At 41.2% G+C, this 15,208-nt stretch overlaps 1 protein-coding gene across 20 annotated transcripts in view; it reads left to right on the top strand.

Annotated features, from left to right (window-relative positions):
• Positions 1 to 15,208, top strand: part of chl1b (cell adhesion molecule L1-like b) — a 79,760-nt gene that overhangs the window by 44,769 nt on the left and 19,783 nt on the right. For 11 of the 20 annotated variants that reach the window (XM_026168932.2, XM_026168921.2, XM_026168928.2 and 8 more), the window contains exons 3-22: positions 1,795 to 1,812; positions 3,379 to 3,487; positions 3,666 to 3,856; positions 4,476 to 4,598; positions 5,667 to 5,837; positions 6,162 to 6,185; positions 6,290 to 6,401; positions 6,745 to 6,926; positions 7,712 to 7,843; positions 9,520 to 9,660; positions 10,570 to 10,681; positions 10,929 to 11,095; positions 11,181 to 11,346; positions 11,458 to 11,582; positions 11,929 to 12,030; positions 12,357 to 12,554; positions 12,779 to 12,849; positions 13,624 to 13,846; positions 14,705 to 14,740; positions 15,000 to 15,115. In XM_026168932.2, the coding sequence (XP_026024717.2) occupies positions 1,795 to 1,812; positions 3,379 to 3,487; positions 3,666 to 3,856; positions 4,476 to 4,598; positions 5,667 to 5,837; positions 6,162 to 6,185; positions 6,290 to 6,401; positions 6,745 to 6,926; positions 7,712 to 7,843; positions 9,520 to 9,660; positions 10,570 to 10,681; positions 10,929 to 11,095; positions 11,181 to 11,346; positions 11,458 to 11,582; positions 11,929 to 12,030; positions 12,357 to 12,554; positions 12,779 to 12,849; positions 13,624 to 13,846; positions 14,705 to 14,740; positions 15,000 to 15,115 (2,519 nt within the window). The remainder of the gene's footprint in view (positions 1 to 1,794; positions 1,813 to 3,378; positions 3,488 to 3,665; positions 3,857 to 4,475; positions 4,599 to 5,666; positions 5,838 to 6,161; positions 6,186 to 6,289; positions 6,402 to 6,744; positions 6,927 to 7,711; positions 7,844 to 9,519; positions 9,661 to 10,569; positions 10,682 to 10,928; positions 11,096 to 11,180; positions 11,347 to 11,457; positions 11,583 to 11,928; positions 12,031 to 12,356; positions 12,555 to 12,778; positions 12,850 to 13,623; positions 13,847 to 14,704; positions 14,741 to 14,999; positions 15,116 to 15,208) is intronic. The other 9 variants (XM_026168929.2, XM_026168935.2, XM_026168937.2 and 6 more) reach the window with 6 other exon arrangements.

Below are 15,208 nucleotides of genomic sequence, written 5' to 3' on the forward strand. Positions count from 1 at the left end.
TGAGCTTTGTGACAAGGTGTGTTATCCTGCTGGAAGCAGCCATCTGAAGATGGGTACATTCTGGTCATAAAGGGATGAACGTGGTGGGCAACAACACTCAGGTGGGCTGTGTTGTTTAAATGATGCTCAGTTGCCTCAAGTTGTGCCAAGAAAACCGCATTATTACACCAGCAGCAGAAGCCTGAACTGTGTCTGATCCTACCATCCACGTATTGTAGCAGAAATAGGGATATTTTCTCTCTTTTGGACCATTCTCTTTAAACCCTAGAGATAGTAGTGCAGAAAAATCCCAGTAGATCAGCAGTTTCTGAAGTACTCAGACCACTCCATCTGGCAGCTACCCTACCTTCAAAGTAACTTAAATCACCTTCCTCCTCCATCCTGATGCTCAGGCTGATCTTCAGCAGGTCGACTTGACCATGACTACATGCCTAAATGCACAGAGTGGCTGCCATCTGACTGTAGCAGCTGACAAAGTGGCTGATGAGTGTTTAAAGATGAATGCAGCCTCCAGGTCTGAAAAGGGAAACTAGGGCTGAAGTGTCTTAAACCTGCCCTCTGTCTGATGGCCTGCAGGGGGTGAACCCTGTAGTTGCAAGTAGAAGTTAGAGTGTACTTTGAGGAAGTACAGTCTAACTTATGATTTAATGCTTAGGTGAAATCTTTCCTGATGACTTTATTGTCTCAGTCACTAGTTTCAAGCTCAAAACATCTGGTTTAATAAAAACAATGTAGTTTCCAAACTCCAGCTTTAGTTCAGGCACACCACAAAAGTGAGCTCAGCTCTAATTCCAGATCAGATAACTTCTGCCAGTCTACATCAGATGATTGCTCTGCTGATTCATTTCTTCACAATCATTTGGCGTCTGCAAGCCACTTAACAACCCATGCCCACCCCTTTTATGTTATGTCTGGCTTAATCAGTGTCACATTGATATCTGCTCTGTTCTGTCTGGGGGTCTTGCTGCTGCTCTCTGCTCCACCACTTGCTTGCTTTCGAAGTATGTGAGTGGAAGCGCAGGACAGTCCCAGAAGAGATGATGACTGAAATAACAATCTTCTTTTAATGATAAAAAAAAATCTGCAAGAGGTAATTCACGTGTAAATTCATCTGTAAACAAATAAATCATAAAAGTTATGGTGGGGTTTCCAAATTTCTCTGTGATGAGTTACAGTTCTGCACAAATTGGTTGAATTCTGACAACAGACTGACAGACTGGCACATAAACACACATTCAGAGCTACTCCAAGAAAACGATTCATGAATGAAAGAAAGGTTAAATGTATAAAGGGCTGTTTTGTTGTTTGTGCTCATCCACAGAGAGCACTTCTCCTTGAAGTGCTTTTTATCAGAAAAAGAAAGGCGCTGAATAATTTAGAGGGGAATACATCACACTGTAGAGAACTGTTACAATCGTCAAGCATTTTGTGAATTGAATATATTTACAGTTATTATCTTGTTTGAATCAGGTTTTTCTTTCCTTTTGTGTTAGCTGTATGCGTGTATCCCAGTTTCCTTGGTAACGCGCATCAACCCTCTTCCTCTAAATTATTCAGTTAAAAAATATCTCTTAAGGCCTTGATAAAGAACAGTTCAAACAGGTTTTGTGAAAAAGGCGGCTGCATTTTGGGGCTCATTGTCAGAGAAGTCTTTTTAATTCTAGCTTGTGTTTTCCATAACACGGGTGTATGTTACAAAGGGCTTGTGTTTAGAGAATACTTGACAAGAAAGGATTATTCCCACACTGCTGACTGTTTCTGGTTTATTTCCCCCTGCTGCCATGGATTATATAGTTTTAGGTCACATAAACAGTAAGTTTACCCTGCCATACTGTAGCTAGTATTAGTGAAGTCTTCTGCTCTTTCCTTTTCATCTCCTGGCTTTCAATTAAGCTTAGCACTAGCTTTACTTACAGCCATATGTGTTGGATCTGAATACCATGTGTCATCAGTCATGACTCCATAATACTGGTATTTACACTTCTAGCACTTCTAGGACTAGGCATGTGCTTTTCCATCCACACCACATGTCACTGCTTTATCATCAAGGCCATCAGGGACTAAATGAAGAGCTTTTATTGTGATTCATTGCATTAGCACACTGTCATCTTAATAGATACATTTGTTTTCTTTGTTTTTGGACATGTAATTGTCATAGTAGTGCAGTGGTTCCCAACCAAGCAGCAATGAAGCTAAGTTGAAAGTGCCAAAACTGCAGTTCCTCAGTTAGCCATTTGAAGGTTGCTACAGAAATGAGTTAAACCCATACATTTCCATTCTACAGTGCCCAATGTTTGATCATTAACCCTCTGAGGTCTAATTTGTAAGTGGTGAAAACCAAAACCCTAACCCGAAATCCCAACCCGAGGCAACTAAAATATGCAATAATGTTTTAAATACTTTGTTTGCAATCAGGAAGAGACCTAAATCATTCTTAATAAGGGGTCTTGGGAGCCGCAAGGAGTAAAACTATTGTGGGCCCTACATGAACTAGCCTACATGGGTCCCACGTGGGTTTTTTTTGGGCAAGCCAACTATGGGTTTGCTAATAAAACCCATAGAAGGTCCCCAAAGGGAAAACCTGCTGTGGGCTCTGTGTGGGCACACCCGCTTATGACCAGTGTGGGATAAGTTTGTGTTTGCCCACAACCCCCACAGTTCACCCACACACCTTCCCACTGTGGGCACATCTACTGGGTTAGACCGCAGAGGGTTAAAGACCATGTTTGGAGCCTTGTACACAAAAATGGTTTGGGCCTCTACTGATAGCCTCAATCTTTATATTAACAGTTACAGCAGTCACACCCCTGATCAGTGTCTGCTTGGCATCCACTAAATAAAGTCATTGAACTGGACCATGTTGTAACATGTTTAAGGTGTTGGTGCCTTTTGCAGCATTTTAATCCCATTATTTGACAAATGTTATGACCTCCTGTGAGGTACAGACCAGCCAATTTTGCTGAGTAGAATTCTAGTATTATATGATTTGATATTATGAATATGTTACATGCACTAATTAGCAAGTATCTGTGACTGTGTATTACATCCATTCAGCTTATGGATGCTAAGTAAACTTGCTAGAATTAGCCTGTAACTGACTGATAGCACTTGTTGAAATATGGTCATTTTTGTCTTCCAAAATACAACAAGATGGCACTTTTCCATGCCAGACCTCTTAAAACCTCAAAAGCAGACTATATTGAAGATGTGTTGAGCTAAGTCAAAAGCATATTCCTCAGGAAATTGGCATTCACAAATCTAAAATGTTGGGAACCACTGTCCTAGTATTATGATGAGTATGACACATTTCTTAATAGCTTTCTTGAAGCCTGTGTTGTTTCTTTAATTTTCATGCTTGCCTGTCTGTTTGTTGCCCAGTTGAGCAGCTGCCCACCATCACAGCTCAGTCGCCCAGCACTCTCATCGCCTTTCCCTTTGACGAAAGCTTCCCCGTGATTTGTGAAGCCAAAGGGAATCCCGAGCCAGAGTGAGTACTTCAAAGGACGGGAGCTTGTTATTAGCAGTCAAACAGACACTAAATACCAAACAACACTTTAGCATCAACATGTTGCACTTCGATGCTTTGATTTGTAACTTTCGGTACTGAGTGTTCTACGGTCTCAGCTTTAAGACTTGACATTTTAACACTGGCTTTCTTTATGTAGATTCAGATGGACAAAGAATGACCAGGAATTCGACCCCTTTCAAGACCCCCGCCTGATGAAAGAAGAGAATTCTGGGACCTTTGTGATACCCAATAATGGGAACCTTACAGAGTACCAGGGAACCTATCGCTGTTACGCCTCAAACAAACTAGGCATCGCCATATCGAAGGAGATTGAGTTCATTGTGCCCAGTGAGTAACCTGCATCTTTGAGTGTGCGTGCTGATGTGTGTGTGTGAGGTGCTCTGTTACAGAGCTTTCAAAGTGATTCAGGGCCAGCAGCTCCCTGTAATGACTGCACCTCTCTGTTGTGAGCTTTTCATTGTATTGGACGTGGCAGAAAGTCATTGAGGTTCCCGAGCGCTCCACCCCTCGCAGCGTCTCATCTGTAGGTCTGCACCAGAAAAAGCATCGGGTGTGATCTAGCCTCTCCATCATTTCCTTTGCCTCATTTTTCATTTTGTTCCCAAGAACACTACATAAATTCTCCAAGAAAATCCACTCCACAGGGGACTTTGACTAAATTTGGCTGGGCTTCAACCGCTCAGCACTGGTGACAGGGCCATGAACAATAGCGGTAGGGATGTCTGTTTTGTTTCTGAGGGCCAGAACTGAAGATAATAAATAAATAAATAAATAAATAAACAGAGCACACTAGGATTCAATCTATTGAATGATTCGCAGCACAGGTAAAACTGACATGTGCTACACGTAGAATTCAAGAATGATATTACTGCCACCTTCTGTTGAAAAGAAAAACTGCACCACACTATTTATTATTTTTTTCAACTCTAGTTTATCTTGTTTTCAGATGTTCCTAAATTCCCTAAAGAGACACTCGATCCTGTCGTGGTAGAAGAAGGCCAGCCATTTACTTTAAAATGTGACCCACCTAACGGTATACCTCCACTGCAGATCTACTGGATGACTATTAGTAAGTAATATCTCATGTTGTGATGAGTGCACAGTTTGGTGTTGACTTTCTTTTTTTTCTTTCTTTTGTGTCCCGTTTGGATCTTTAGCCATCAGAATTGTTGTCTTAAGGCCAAGAAAGATGCCAAGCGGATTTATTTTACCAAGTGGATCATCATGGCCTTGCCATATTGGTCCTTTATGATTGACCTTTATTATAATTATGAATTTATTTTGTTTTCAGTTGTGTTGACTTTCTAACTTGGTTGATTAAAAATAGTTTAGACGGTAAATTTCATAAGATATATTAGGCTTATAAAAATGTGTTTTGAATCACATGCTAATCAGAAGGAAAGTCACTGCAGACTCTCTTTTCAAAGCCACAGAACTTCTTTATATTCACGTTCCCACATACATGAAATATATCAGGTAAAATGTTTGTTATGTTTAGCTTTACTGAAGAGTTGGAAGAAGCCAGTAGTAAAATTATGGTATGGAGTGTTTTTGAACAGTTTAAAATATTTTTTTTCCATGTATAAAGACACTTCACAGCCGTGGTGGCAGAAGTGTTATAGAAGTGTTATCCATTATATCAGTGCAGAAATGACTGCTTCAGCTGGTGGGGTTATTAGAGTGATGAGCTTTCTCTGCTTCGTAGGCAGTTTGGAAGTTTATACCAGAGATAAATAAGGTACAGAAGACCAAAATAAAGACTATTCTTCTAGGTCTTTGTAAAACAGTGAAACATTCATTCTCATTGTGCCACAGTTATTTAAAAATGAGAGGGGAATTCATTATTGTGTGCAGCTGTGTTTATGAAACATATAACAAGTGATCCAAATTAGATGATGGTAGTTGATTTTTACTATTCCCAAGCCATAAAATTTCAATCAATGTCAATCTGTAAACAGATATTTTTTTGTGAAGGTCTTAGTAACTGTCTCAGTGAAGTATTAGGAAAACTACTTCATTATGTTCCAATGTCGTTTAGCTGGGTTAAGCTGAAGTACATGGATTTAAATCAGCAGTTGTTCAATTAAAGATTGTTTACATCTACATGGAATCATTGCCACCGTCTTCCTGTGCTCAGATCTCCAGCACATTGAGCAGGATCAGAGGGTGTCCGTGGGCCTGAACGGAGACCTTTACTTCTCCCACGCAGTGGAGAAGGACAGCGGGAGAGACTACTGCTGCTTCGCCTCCTTCCCCAGAATACGAACGATCGTTCAGAAGACCGCCATGTCTGTCATTGTCAAGACAAGTAGGTGTCTCGTTGTTTTCTTTGTCTCCACTCGATTATTGTTTGCCTCTCAAACCAGCGTGACGTGTACTTTGATTTTGGAGCACTGTTCATTTACCAGCACATTCACCGATACCGTTGTTGAAAGGAAACACTTCAAAAGCCATCCCAGTGTCACACTGTTTTGTTTGTGCGCGTCTTTTTGTTTCTATGATTTTATGATGTGACTCAGATGTTGGTGATGTGCATCATCCACATTTTTCACATGTTCATTGTGTGTGTGTGTTTTTTTTTTCTTGTTTGTTTGTGTGTTTGTTTTTTTGGTCTCATCCGTCATGATTTTAGGAAAAAGTGACAGTTCTGAAAATGGTAAGTTATATTAGTGTATTTCTGCATGTGTATGAACTGCTTTATGCACAAGAAAGATGTGTGAATACGCTGTTCTGTCTTACTGTGTATTCTGTTCTTTTCAGCTAATGCAATTCTGGAGAGAAAACCCTCTCTTCTGACGCCCCCTGGTGGCAAATCAGAGATACAGCTGGTCAAAGGAGAGGACCTGAACCTGGAGTGTATTGCTGAAGGATTGTGAGTAATAATTTACCTTAATGTTTTAGAGTTACTATATTAGCAGTTATATTGCTATGTTAGAGTAGCATGGTGGTGTGGATGTGTTTGCATAGATTCTCTTCAGGTATTCTGGCTTCCTCGCACAGTCCAAAGACACTTAATTAGTTTGGTTGGTTGTAGGTGTGAATGGTTGTCTGTGTTTTCCCTGTGACAGACAGGTGACCAGTCCAGGGTCTAGCTATCTTTCTTGCCCTATGACTGCTGGGATAAGCTCTAGCCCTTCCAGGACCTTTAATTTTAGCCATGTAAAGGCAGTATGTCACTATTTTTAGGCTCACCATTTGTTCCCATTTTCTGTCAGTCCAACTCCACAGGTTGAATGGATTAAAATGGGCCACAAATTTCCTAGTAAAGGGAGATTTGAGAATCATGGAAAATTGGTGATTGTGCCAAGAGCTGAGCTGGAAGACAGTGGGAAGTACATGTGCAAGGCAAAGAATCCACTGGGAGAAGTTCAACATACCTTCACCGTGACAGTCGAAGGTAAAAACAGTGTACAGTGCAACACACTGCAATGTTGTCACATCTGGTTTGTCTACATTGATTTCATTATTTCTGTTTGACAAATTCGTCTAATCATTGATAAAAAGGGGTTTAAAGACCAGCTGCTGTGACGATACATTGTGTTAAAATCCTCACAAGTAAAAGTTCTGCTTTAAGAAAAAGTATGATTCTTCTGTTATTGTATATCAAATTATCACCTAACTCTAATGCTTTAATCTGTAAGTAAGATTCTATGATTAGTGGAAATGGAGCTAGTTTTTATTTAGTTAATATACTCTGTTCCCACTTTACGGATTGTGGATCTGCCAAATGGTTATCAGGTACAGGAAAGATTAAGAAAAGGCTCTGATGGCTGATACAGTTTTATTCTTATTTTCCTCAAATAAGCCTCAAATGGAAAAAAAAAAGCTTTAAATATCATTGAAAGATGAAGATCTGATTGCATAAACATGCATTTTCACTGTCAGCTTCCTTTGTTTTGATTGCTATGTTAAACATGGTTGTGTGTGTGAAAGACGGTGTTAAGAATAATTCCAAGTAATGCATAATAGTATAATCTCTATATCATGGTGGCAGGTGGTGAGGCTGAAGGCAGCGGAAGAGCCTTTTGTGGGTCCATTTCTGTGTGTAATCGGTAGTAAATGTAGCATTCATTTTTACTGAATAATACATATTGCGTAACTATTCCTGTGATTGTGTTCTCCTCTGTAAGTGCTCAGTGTCTTCTTTATACTGATAACATCACGCTGACTGTGTGTTCTCAGAGCCTCCAGAGTGGGTGTTTGAGCCTGAGAGTCAGCTCAGTATGATCGGCTCAGACGTGCACATCAAGTGCTCTGCCAGTGGGATTCCTCAGCCGACGACTACATGGAGGGTGAACGGTGGACCTCTGCAGGGTCAGTCCCACAGCAGTCTCACTTAAAGCTCACTTCACTTCTTTGTACTGCGAGCTCCTTGTGATTGCTAGACATGTTGAACCCCACAGAAAGGCTAAAGGTTGATGCTGTTTTGTTCAGTGTTACAACGTAGAACATGAGGAGGAAGTATCCAGAAGTGGGAAAGTACTCCAAGGATGATGAATGTGAACATAATTGTGTAGTATCTGTTGAGACACAACCATAGAATCTAAGAAAAGACAAACAGAGACAAGTAAAACACTGACGTGAATGCTATTAATTAGGTTTGTACATTAAAGGTAATGTGCACTGCATGTTTGAGAATATGAGGGATATAAGACCTTCTATGGCTTCAAAAACCAAAATATGAAGTCACTTAAATCCCTGACAGCTGGGGAAAGTTTATTATAACAAATCTAGTTAGAGGCTTAGGGCTACGTTAGCTGCAGTGTTAACTGTTAGTGTGAAGCCTCTAGGCTATGTTCAAATTGTGCACAGGTACTTTAAACATTGCAATACAACCCCCCTAAAAACCATCCAAAAAAGCAAACAACCAATAAAACCAATTGTAGTACCCAGTTAGTTCACTGGGATTTAGTGTGAAAGGCCCCTGGTGGGGGCGTCAAGGTACTGCATGGATGCGTAGCAAAGTATTTTTCAATGAAATTATAAAATGATTTAAGTTTGTCATTTAAAATTGAAAATAGAGAGAACATATATTTATGATTAAATATTTATATATACTACAAGGATGATGAATGTGATCTGTTGAGATCTGTTTTGATTAAAGATTAATTAGCTTAAGAAGAGGAGTGAAAGAAGCCATCTATGTCCACTGTGAGCGACCATCTTTGAACAGAGGCGGGGGTTTACGACACCAACTCTCTGCCATCTATAATCCAGTTTTGAGATCCCTTCCCAGACGCCTTAACGCCCACTCACATCCTGGGCCATCTGACCTCAGGAATTCGCATGATAAGGTGGGGCCAGGTTTCACAATGAACACACCCGAAACTCTGGCTGATTGGGACCCACACCCAGTTTCACACCTTGGCTCAGGCGATTAGAGGATCATCAGGGGGTCCTTTTGTCCCTCTGTGGGGGGTTACTCCCACTAGGTTTATATCTGGGACTCTCCACCATTTGACCTTAGAACTGAAGAAGCTTCTCGGATGAGAGGTGAAACGTCTTCAAGCAACTTAAAGAAGTCCAGACGCTTTTCTTTCCAAGCTCCTTTGACTACGATGACCTGGATGACTGAGAACCTTCACAGACATATAGCTTAAGAACCCAAAAAATTCCTGTTTTTTCTCACTTTTTCTGTAACGCACTAAAGATACCACACCTCAACTCCAACATCTGAGTTTGTATGATTGCATGTGCCCGATTTCCAGGGTAAAACTGGTTGAAACAGAAGTTTACGTTGGTTTGCTGCTCCATCTTTTGGTACAGATTGGTAGTACACCAAAGTGTGGCCAGGTCCTAGGTCAACTTCAGCCGACATCACTTTAACACAACAAACACACAGATGTTTTAGACTTAAAATCAAAGTGATTGTTGCTTCACATTCTTTTGATGTTAGTTAATTTGGGAATTTCAGCTTAGCATATAGATTTTTTTTAATTGTGCTGGTTTAAAACTTTGTGTTCACTGAGTGTACCTTTGTATTATTCCAGAGTCCCCAGCACGAAACAGGAGGGTAATTGGTGACACCATAGTTATACATAATGCCCAAGTTTCTGACAGTGCTGTCTATCAGTGTGAGGCCTCCAATAGACACGGAACCATTCTGTCCAATGCAAACATCATGATCATGAGTAAGTATATCAGCGAGCCACAGTTTTATTAAATTCTGCTTCACCATCCGAGGTCTATGAAAATGCCATCCATACAAAGTATTTGTGTCGCAGCGTACATGAATAAGGTTCAGACTTCCTTGTGAGACACAGAGAGATCGCTGACTGATGTGTCAAGCTCGAGAGCTGCCGCTGATGCTGGCATATGCCCATAAAACAGTGAGGAGCCCAGGGAAGGAGAGCTGTCTGCAAGCTGTATTCCTTCATTCAGGATGGCCGTTCTCCCTGTGGAGCAACAAGCCCTGTTCCCTACCATTTATATGCTAACAAGTCCCTTCTCAATTCCATACCAATTCGAGTGCCACAAGACAAACATGTGCTGCTTTACAAGAGCAGATTAAAAAAAAAAATCTGTTGTGCAGCTCAAATGTGGGGAGTTGCTTCTTGGTGACACAGGAGTTAATAAAGCTGGACAGTCTCTGAATGCTGAGTCCCAGTTGCTGCCTTTGTAAACAATTAGTAGAGACAGAGCGTTTTAATGGGAGGCTTTGGCTACAACTGATAAGGTGCACACACTCAGCGAACTCATTATTCCATTGTTTTCAGCTTTGATTTCTTTCTCACATTTGCTCATTTCTGACAACCTGTCAGCTGAATCGTTTTTTTTATTTTTTCCTTTTTAAAAACACAACAAGCTCATAGTTAATGCACAAGTAAAGCAACACTGTTGTCACCTCATTTAACCTGCAGTTATCTGCCTATTTCCATTCCTGTTTTATCAGCTTTTAAAACCTAATCTAGCTGTGTGGGTTTTTTTTTTTTTGGTTTTTTTTGTCGAAGCCATTTCCTCCACGGTGAAAAAAATATATTGTGCTTTTCTAACAGCACTGTTACGATGTTATGATGAGCGTCTCCTGCTGGTTTTTGCAGATTTGCAGCCCATGATTTTAACAAGTGAGGGGGAGGAATACTCTGTTGTGGAGAGGAAGGGAGTGACGATGCACTGCAAGGTCTTCAGCTCTCCTCCTTCTACAATCGCTTGGTAAGTGTAGCTTTTTTTACCAGCAGAGGGCAGTAGATCTCAGCTGGTCGATGCGTGCACTCCCTCAGTATACTGGCTGTTTCATTACCCATGACCTGCTATTTCTTCAAATCAAGCTGAAGTAGCCCTGTCACTCAGCTCTGATGTCCTGCTTTTATCGCTTCACTGCTGCCATAGTGTAGTAGTGTAGACCACCTGTATTTGCATTTATTTTTCTCCCCTCTGACAACTTTTGCATGTTCTCCAGGAGCAAAGACGACTCCCCTGAATCTGTTCATGGACCCAGGTTTACTGTTCATGAAAACGGGTCACTGAAGATCTACAATGTGGAGAGGGGTGACACAGGACAGTACACGTGTTTGGCCAAAAACACAGAGGGATCATCTGCTATCAATGCCATGCTTTATGTAAAAGGTAAACAGTTTTAGTCATTTAAAAGAATTGTGTTAAGCCTCACACGGGCCTCAAAATGTAAGTAACTTGGTCCTTCCTTTGGAAGATCCCACTCGAATAGTAGTGGCCCCGGAGGACCAGCGGATCCTAATAGGTACCACGGCCCAGCTCTCATGCCTGGCGGAGTACGACAAGTCTTTCAGCAATGACTTTGAGCTCCTGTGGGAAAAAGATGATATGGAGATAGCCCTCAACTACACTGAGAATTCAAGGTAGAATTTTTATTTATTTATTTGGTGAAACAGCACTGCAGACCTAATCCCAGCTGAAAAGCCCTTTTCCTTTGGTAAATCAATACCCCGTCTCCATGTTTCTACCGACAGATACTTTGTGGAGAACGGTGTTTTTCACATCATGAATGTGAGCCACAGCGACCAGGGTGTGTACACATGTGTGGCAAAAACTCCAGCGGACCAAGACGTGGCCTCAGCCCTCCTCATGGTGTTAGGTGAGTTTACGTGTGAGCGCTGCTTCGGGGGTCAAAAGTTCAGAGCACCCTGGTGCTACATTAATGCGCAGCAAATTCGAGAAGGCCACAAAATGTCAGGAAGCCAAGCGCAGAGCATGAAGGTGCAGACCGTGGCTTTATTAGCACAGCTTCTTTGAAGATGTTGTCGACATGTTAAAGTCTAAAGAAAACAGTGACGGGCAGCACAGCGATGCAGCTGGTTCCACATCCTCTGACTCCTGGGAACGATTGAACGTTTGCTCCCCGGGTCTTTTTCTTGCTGCAGAGATCTTGTGTCCCTGTGATTTTCTTTTTCTAAAAGCCGTGCCGTTACAATGATTTTCAGATGTCCCCGATGCGCCGGAGAACTTGGTACTGTCTGACCGCAAGGGCAGAAATGTGACGCTGAAATGGGTCCCCGGGGACGACCACAACAGCTCAACCACAGGTAAAAAGGAGCATCCATGTGTGCAGGTGTCAGGACATACAGCGCAGAGAGGATCAGTGCATCTCGTAGCGAATGCCATTAATATGACAGACACATTCCTGAGCAGCATCCTGCATGTAAATAGATTTGTTTGATACCATCTTGTACAATATGAATCCATTATTGGTTCATCCAAGCATGAATCATGATTAGTCTCCCTGAGGAATGTACAAGCCCAGAGCAGGGTTTGAGGCGTTTTCTGCACAGCTGGTGGTTAGATAAGTAATCCTTTGGCAGGATTCATAGCGGTGAGGGAGACCTCTGATTGTCTCTATGCCTGTCAACAGAGTTTATTATCGAGTACGAGGAGAGCCACTGGGAACCAAGCAACTGGAAGGAGCTACTCCGAGTACCTGGGAACCGCAACTCTGCTGAGCTCAAGCTCAACGGCAATGTCGACTATTGCTTCCGAGTGTCCGCCGTGAACGCTGTGGGAACCGGGCGTCCTAGCGAGGCCACAGAGAGATACAAAACTCCTCCAGAAGGTCTGAGTTTCCTCCTTTCATCGCTCAGTATTTACCAGTAGTACCTTTTGTTAGGGTCTTCCAGCCCACTTGATACGCTGCTGCTCTGTGAACTTTAAAACACTCAGACCTGCTACATAATTGATTCCATTCTTGTTGAAACTCTGCTTTCTCGCGTGCCTCGTTCACTGGAGATTTCTTCCACTAGCAATGCTGACAAAATCTATACTCCTTTTCCTCCACAGCCCCTGACAGGAACCCTGAAAATATCAGAATCGAAGGTCATTTGCCACATGAAATGGATATCAAATGGGAGGTAAGAAATAGACTTTGGTCTTTTTTATTATCTTCTTTCTGCAAGTTCTGCGACGTGGCCTACCTTTACGTAGCACATTATTCCTATCGTTATAGTTTTGAGCAGTCAAAGAATTTCTGAGAACAGAGATAAAGTTTTATCAATGTTTCATAGGCTATTACCAATAGGAATTAAAGAAACAGAAATGGCCCATTTATGATATTTCACTCTAGAGATCTTTAAAGAAGCCCTTTTCTGGAATGTCCATGAATGAGTTCCTCATTCAAGGCTGCTCTCTGTCTTTGATTAGAAAGAGAAAGGAAAGCTATGAAGAAAAAAAAATTTCTTTTTAACACTCACAGTCATATATTGGCCTTTATTGTAGAAAGATGAATCTCTCCTTCACTTATTATCTGGTTGCCCCGTCATGGTAATGTAGCCCCTGAATCCTGGATTCATGAGCTCTCCTACTGTTAATGATTTGCTTTTGTGGATAATGGTATCTCATTCTATTTCTCACGGTCTGACTTCTGTGACGAGATGAATCTTTTCATCTATAAAGTCTCAGCAAGCACTATATCAAAGAAAAGCCTTGCTGCTAGACCAGGTCAATTGTTCCATTGTTTTATTAGATGGTGGGATAAAGCATTGTTCCAAGCAATGTTCACCGGACAAGTCATTTTTTTCCCCTATGGAAGGAGTGACATAGCGTGGTGAAATATAACAAGTATCTTACGCAACTGTGAAAGTCTCAGTGAAACCCACTCCATTCTTTCTTTTCCTGCTACGATACAGCCCCTGTTACCAATTGAGCACAATGGTCCCGGCTTGGAGTACAAGGTGAGTTACAGACGACAAGATGTGGAAGAAGACTGGAAGGAGAACACAGTGAAGAGACACTCATTCGTGGTGAAGAACACCCCAACTTTTGTTCCCTACGAAATAAAGATCCAAGCCAAGAATCGTCAGGGCTTTGGACCTGAGCCCAAGTTAGTGACTGGCTATTCAGGAGAGGACTGTGAGTATAAGTTAATTTTTTTTTCAGTATTCACAATAAAATGAGAATATGTTATGGGAAAGGGGAGTTTGAAGTTACTTCCTAGCAAATAAATATTACTGCAGCCGTCCTCCTCTCTGCGGAGCAGTTTTTTTTAAAGTTATTGTTTTGGCAAATACAAAACACATGGCATGGCTAAAAATGCCCTTCTAAAAAGAAAAGTTGGGGAAAATAAGCTGGCTTTTGCTGCAGTTTGTTCAAAGCTAAACAGAAAAGAAAAAATGAACATGTTTAAATGTTCTAAACCTCAGAACATTTAAACATTTTTTTCATTTTGCTTGTGCCCACATGACCTTTGGCAAAAACTTTCACTTTTTTGGCCTTTGTTAGCTTTATGCTAAACATGGAAAGAATTTTTGCTAGGTTGTCTAGCCACCTAACCAGGCCGAGGGTCAGACCCAGGCTTGCCACTCTCAGCCATGCAGCATGTGAGCGCATGCTGAACGCATTGAGCTAAACTGGCATCTTTAAATGAGTAAAATTGAAAAGTTGTTTTGAGTGCCCTTACTCTTGAAATAAGAGAAAAATAATCTTATTCTCTTTCTGGAATTTCAGCCAAACCATTGTCATATCCTGTAACTGAAAGCTCAAGATGAGCTGAAATATCTTAAGAAAACGTTGGACATATTTTCTTAGAATGAGTTTAATTTTGTGCAGTTGTGCAAAACTTGCTTGTTAAGAATGTTTTCTTTTTAGACAAAAAATAAGAAAACATGTTCATAAACAAGGTTTTTTTATTTTCTTGAAAATCATTTTTGCAGTGTGCTAGAAGAAGAAAGCACCATGTACCGTACTTTTTACTCTTTTTCTTTTGTTTAGCTTTCTTTTGGATTTGTCCTCAGGAGGTCACCTCAGGTCATGACACTTTCTCACTGCTGTGTCCTGAGTAAAATGGGATTTTAGGAAATGTAGCACTTGTTTTTGTTTTTTGTTTGTTTTTTCATTTTTTTGTGACTCCAAGTAGAGTTCCCTCCTCGTAGGTGTTCCAGTAAATCAGTGATCCCTAAATGTAAGCAAGCCGAGTAGTACTTTGTATTTTTGTGTTGTTTGGGTTTGTTTTTCCTTCCCTCACTTGCAGCCTATTGTAGATTATAATGTGTGTTTGCCTTTGCAGTTCCCTCTGCTGCACCTGATGATGTAGCTGTGGAGGTGATGAACAGCTCCGTGGTCAAGGTTAGCTGGACACGAGTACACAAGGACAAGTTACATGGACATCTGGGAGGCTACAGGGTAATACCTCAAAACCAGACCTTTGCTTTTAGACACAGTTTAAAAGGAATGGCACTGACCTTGCTCTAAACATTTGCTTCTCTCACCTCACTC

This window comes from Astatotilapia calliptera, chromosome 5 (genome assembly GCF_964374335.1).
Source record: "Astatotilapia calliptera chromosome 5, fAstCal68.1, whole genome shotgun sequence".
Lineage (NCBI taxonomy): Eukaryota > Metazoa > Chordata > Actinopteri > Cichliformes > Cichlidae > Astatotilapia > Astatotilapia calliptera.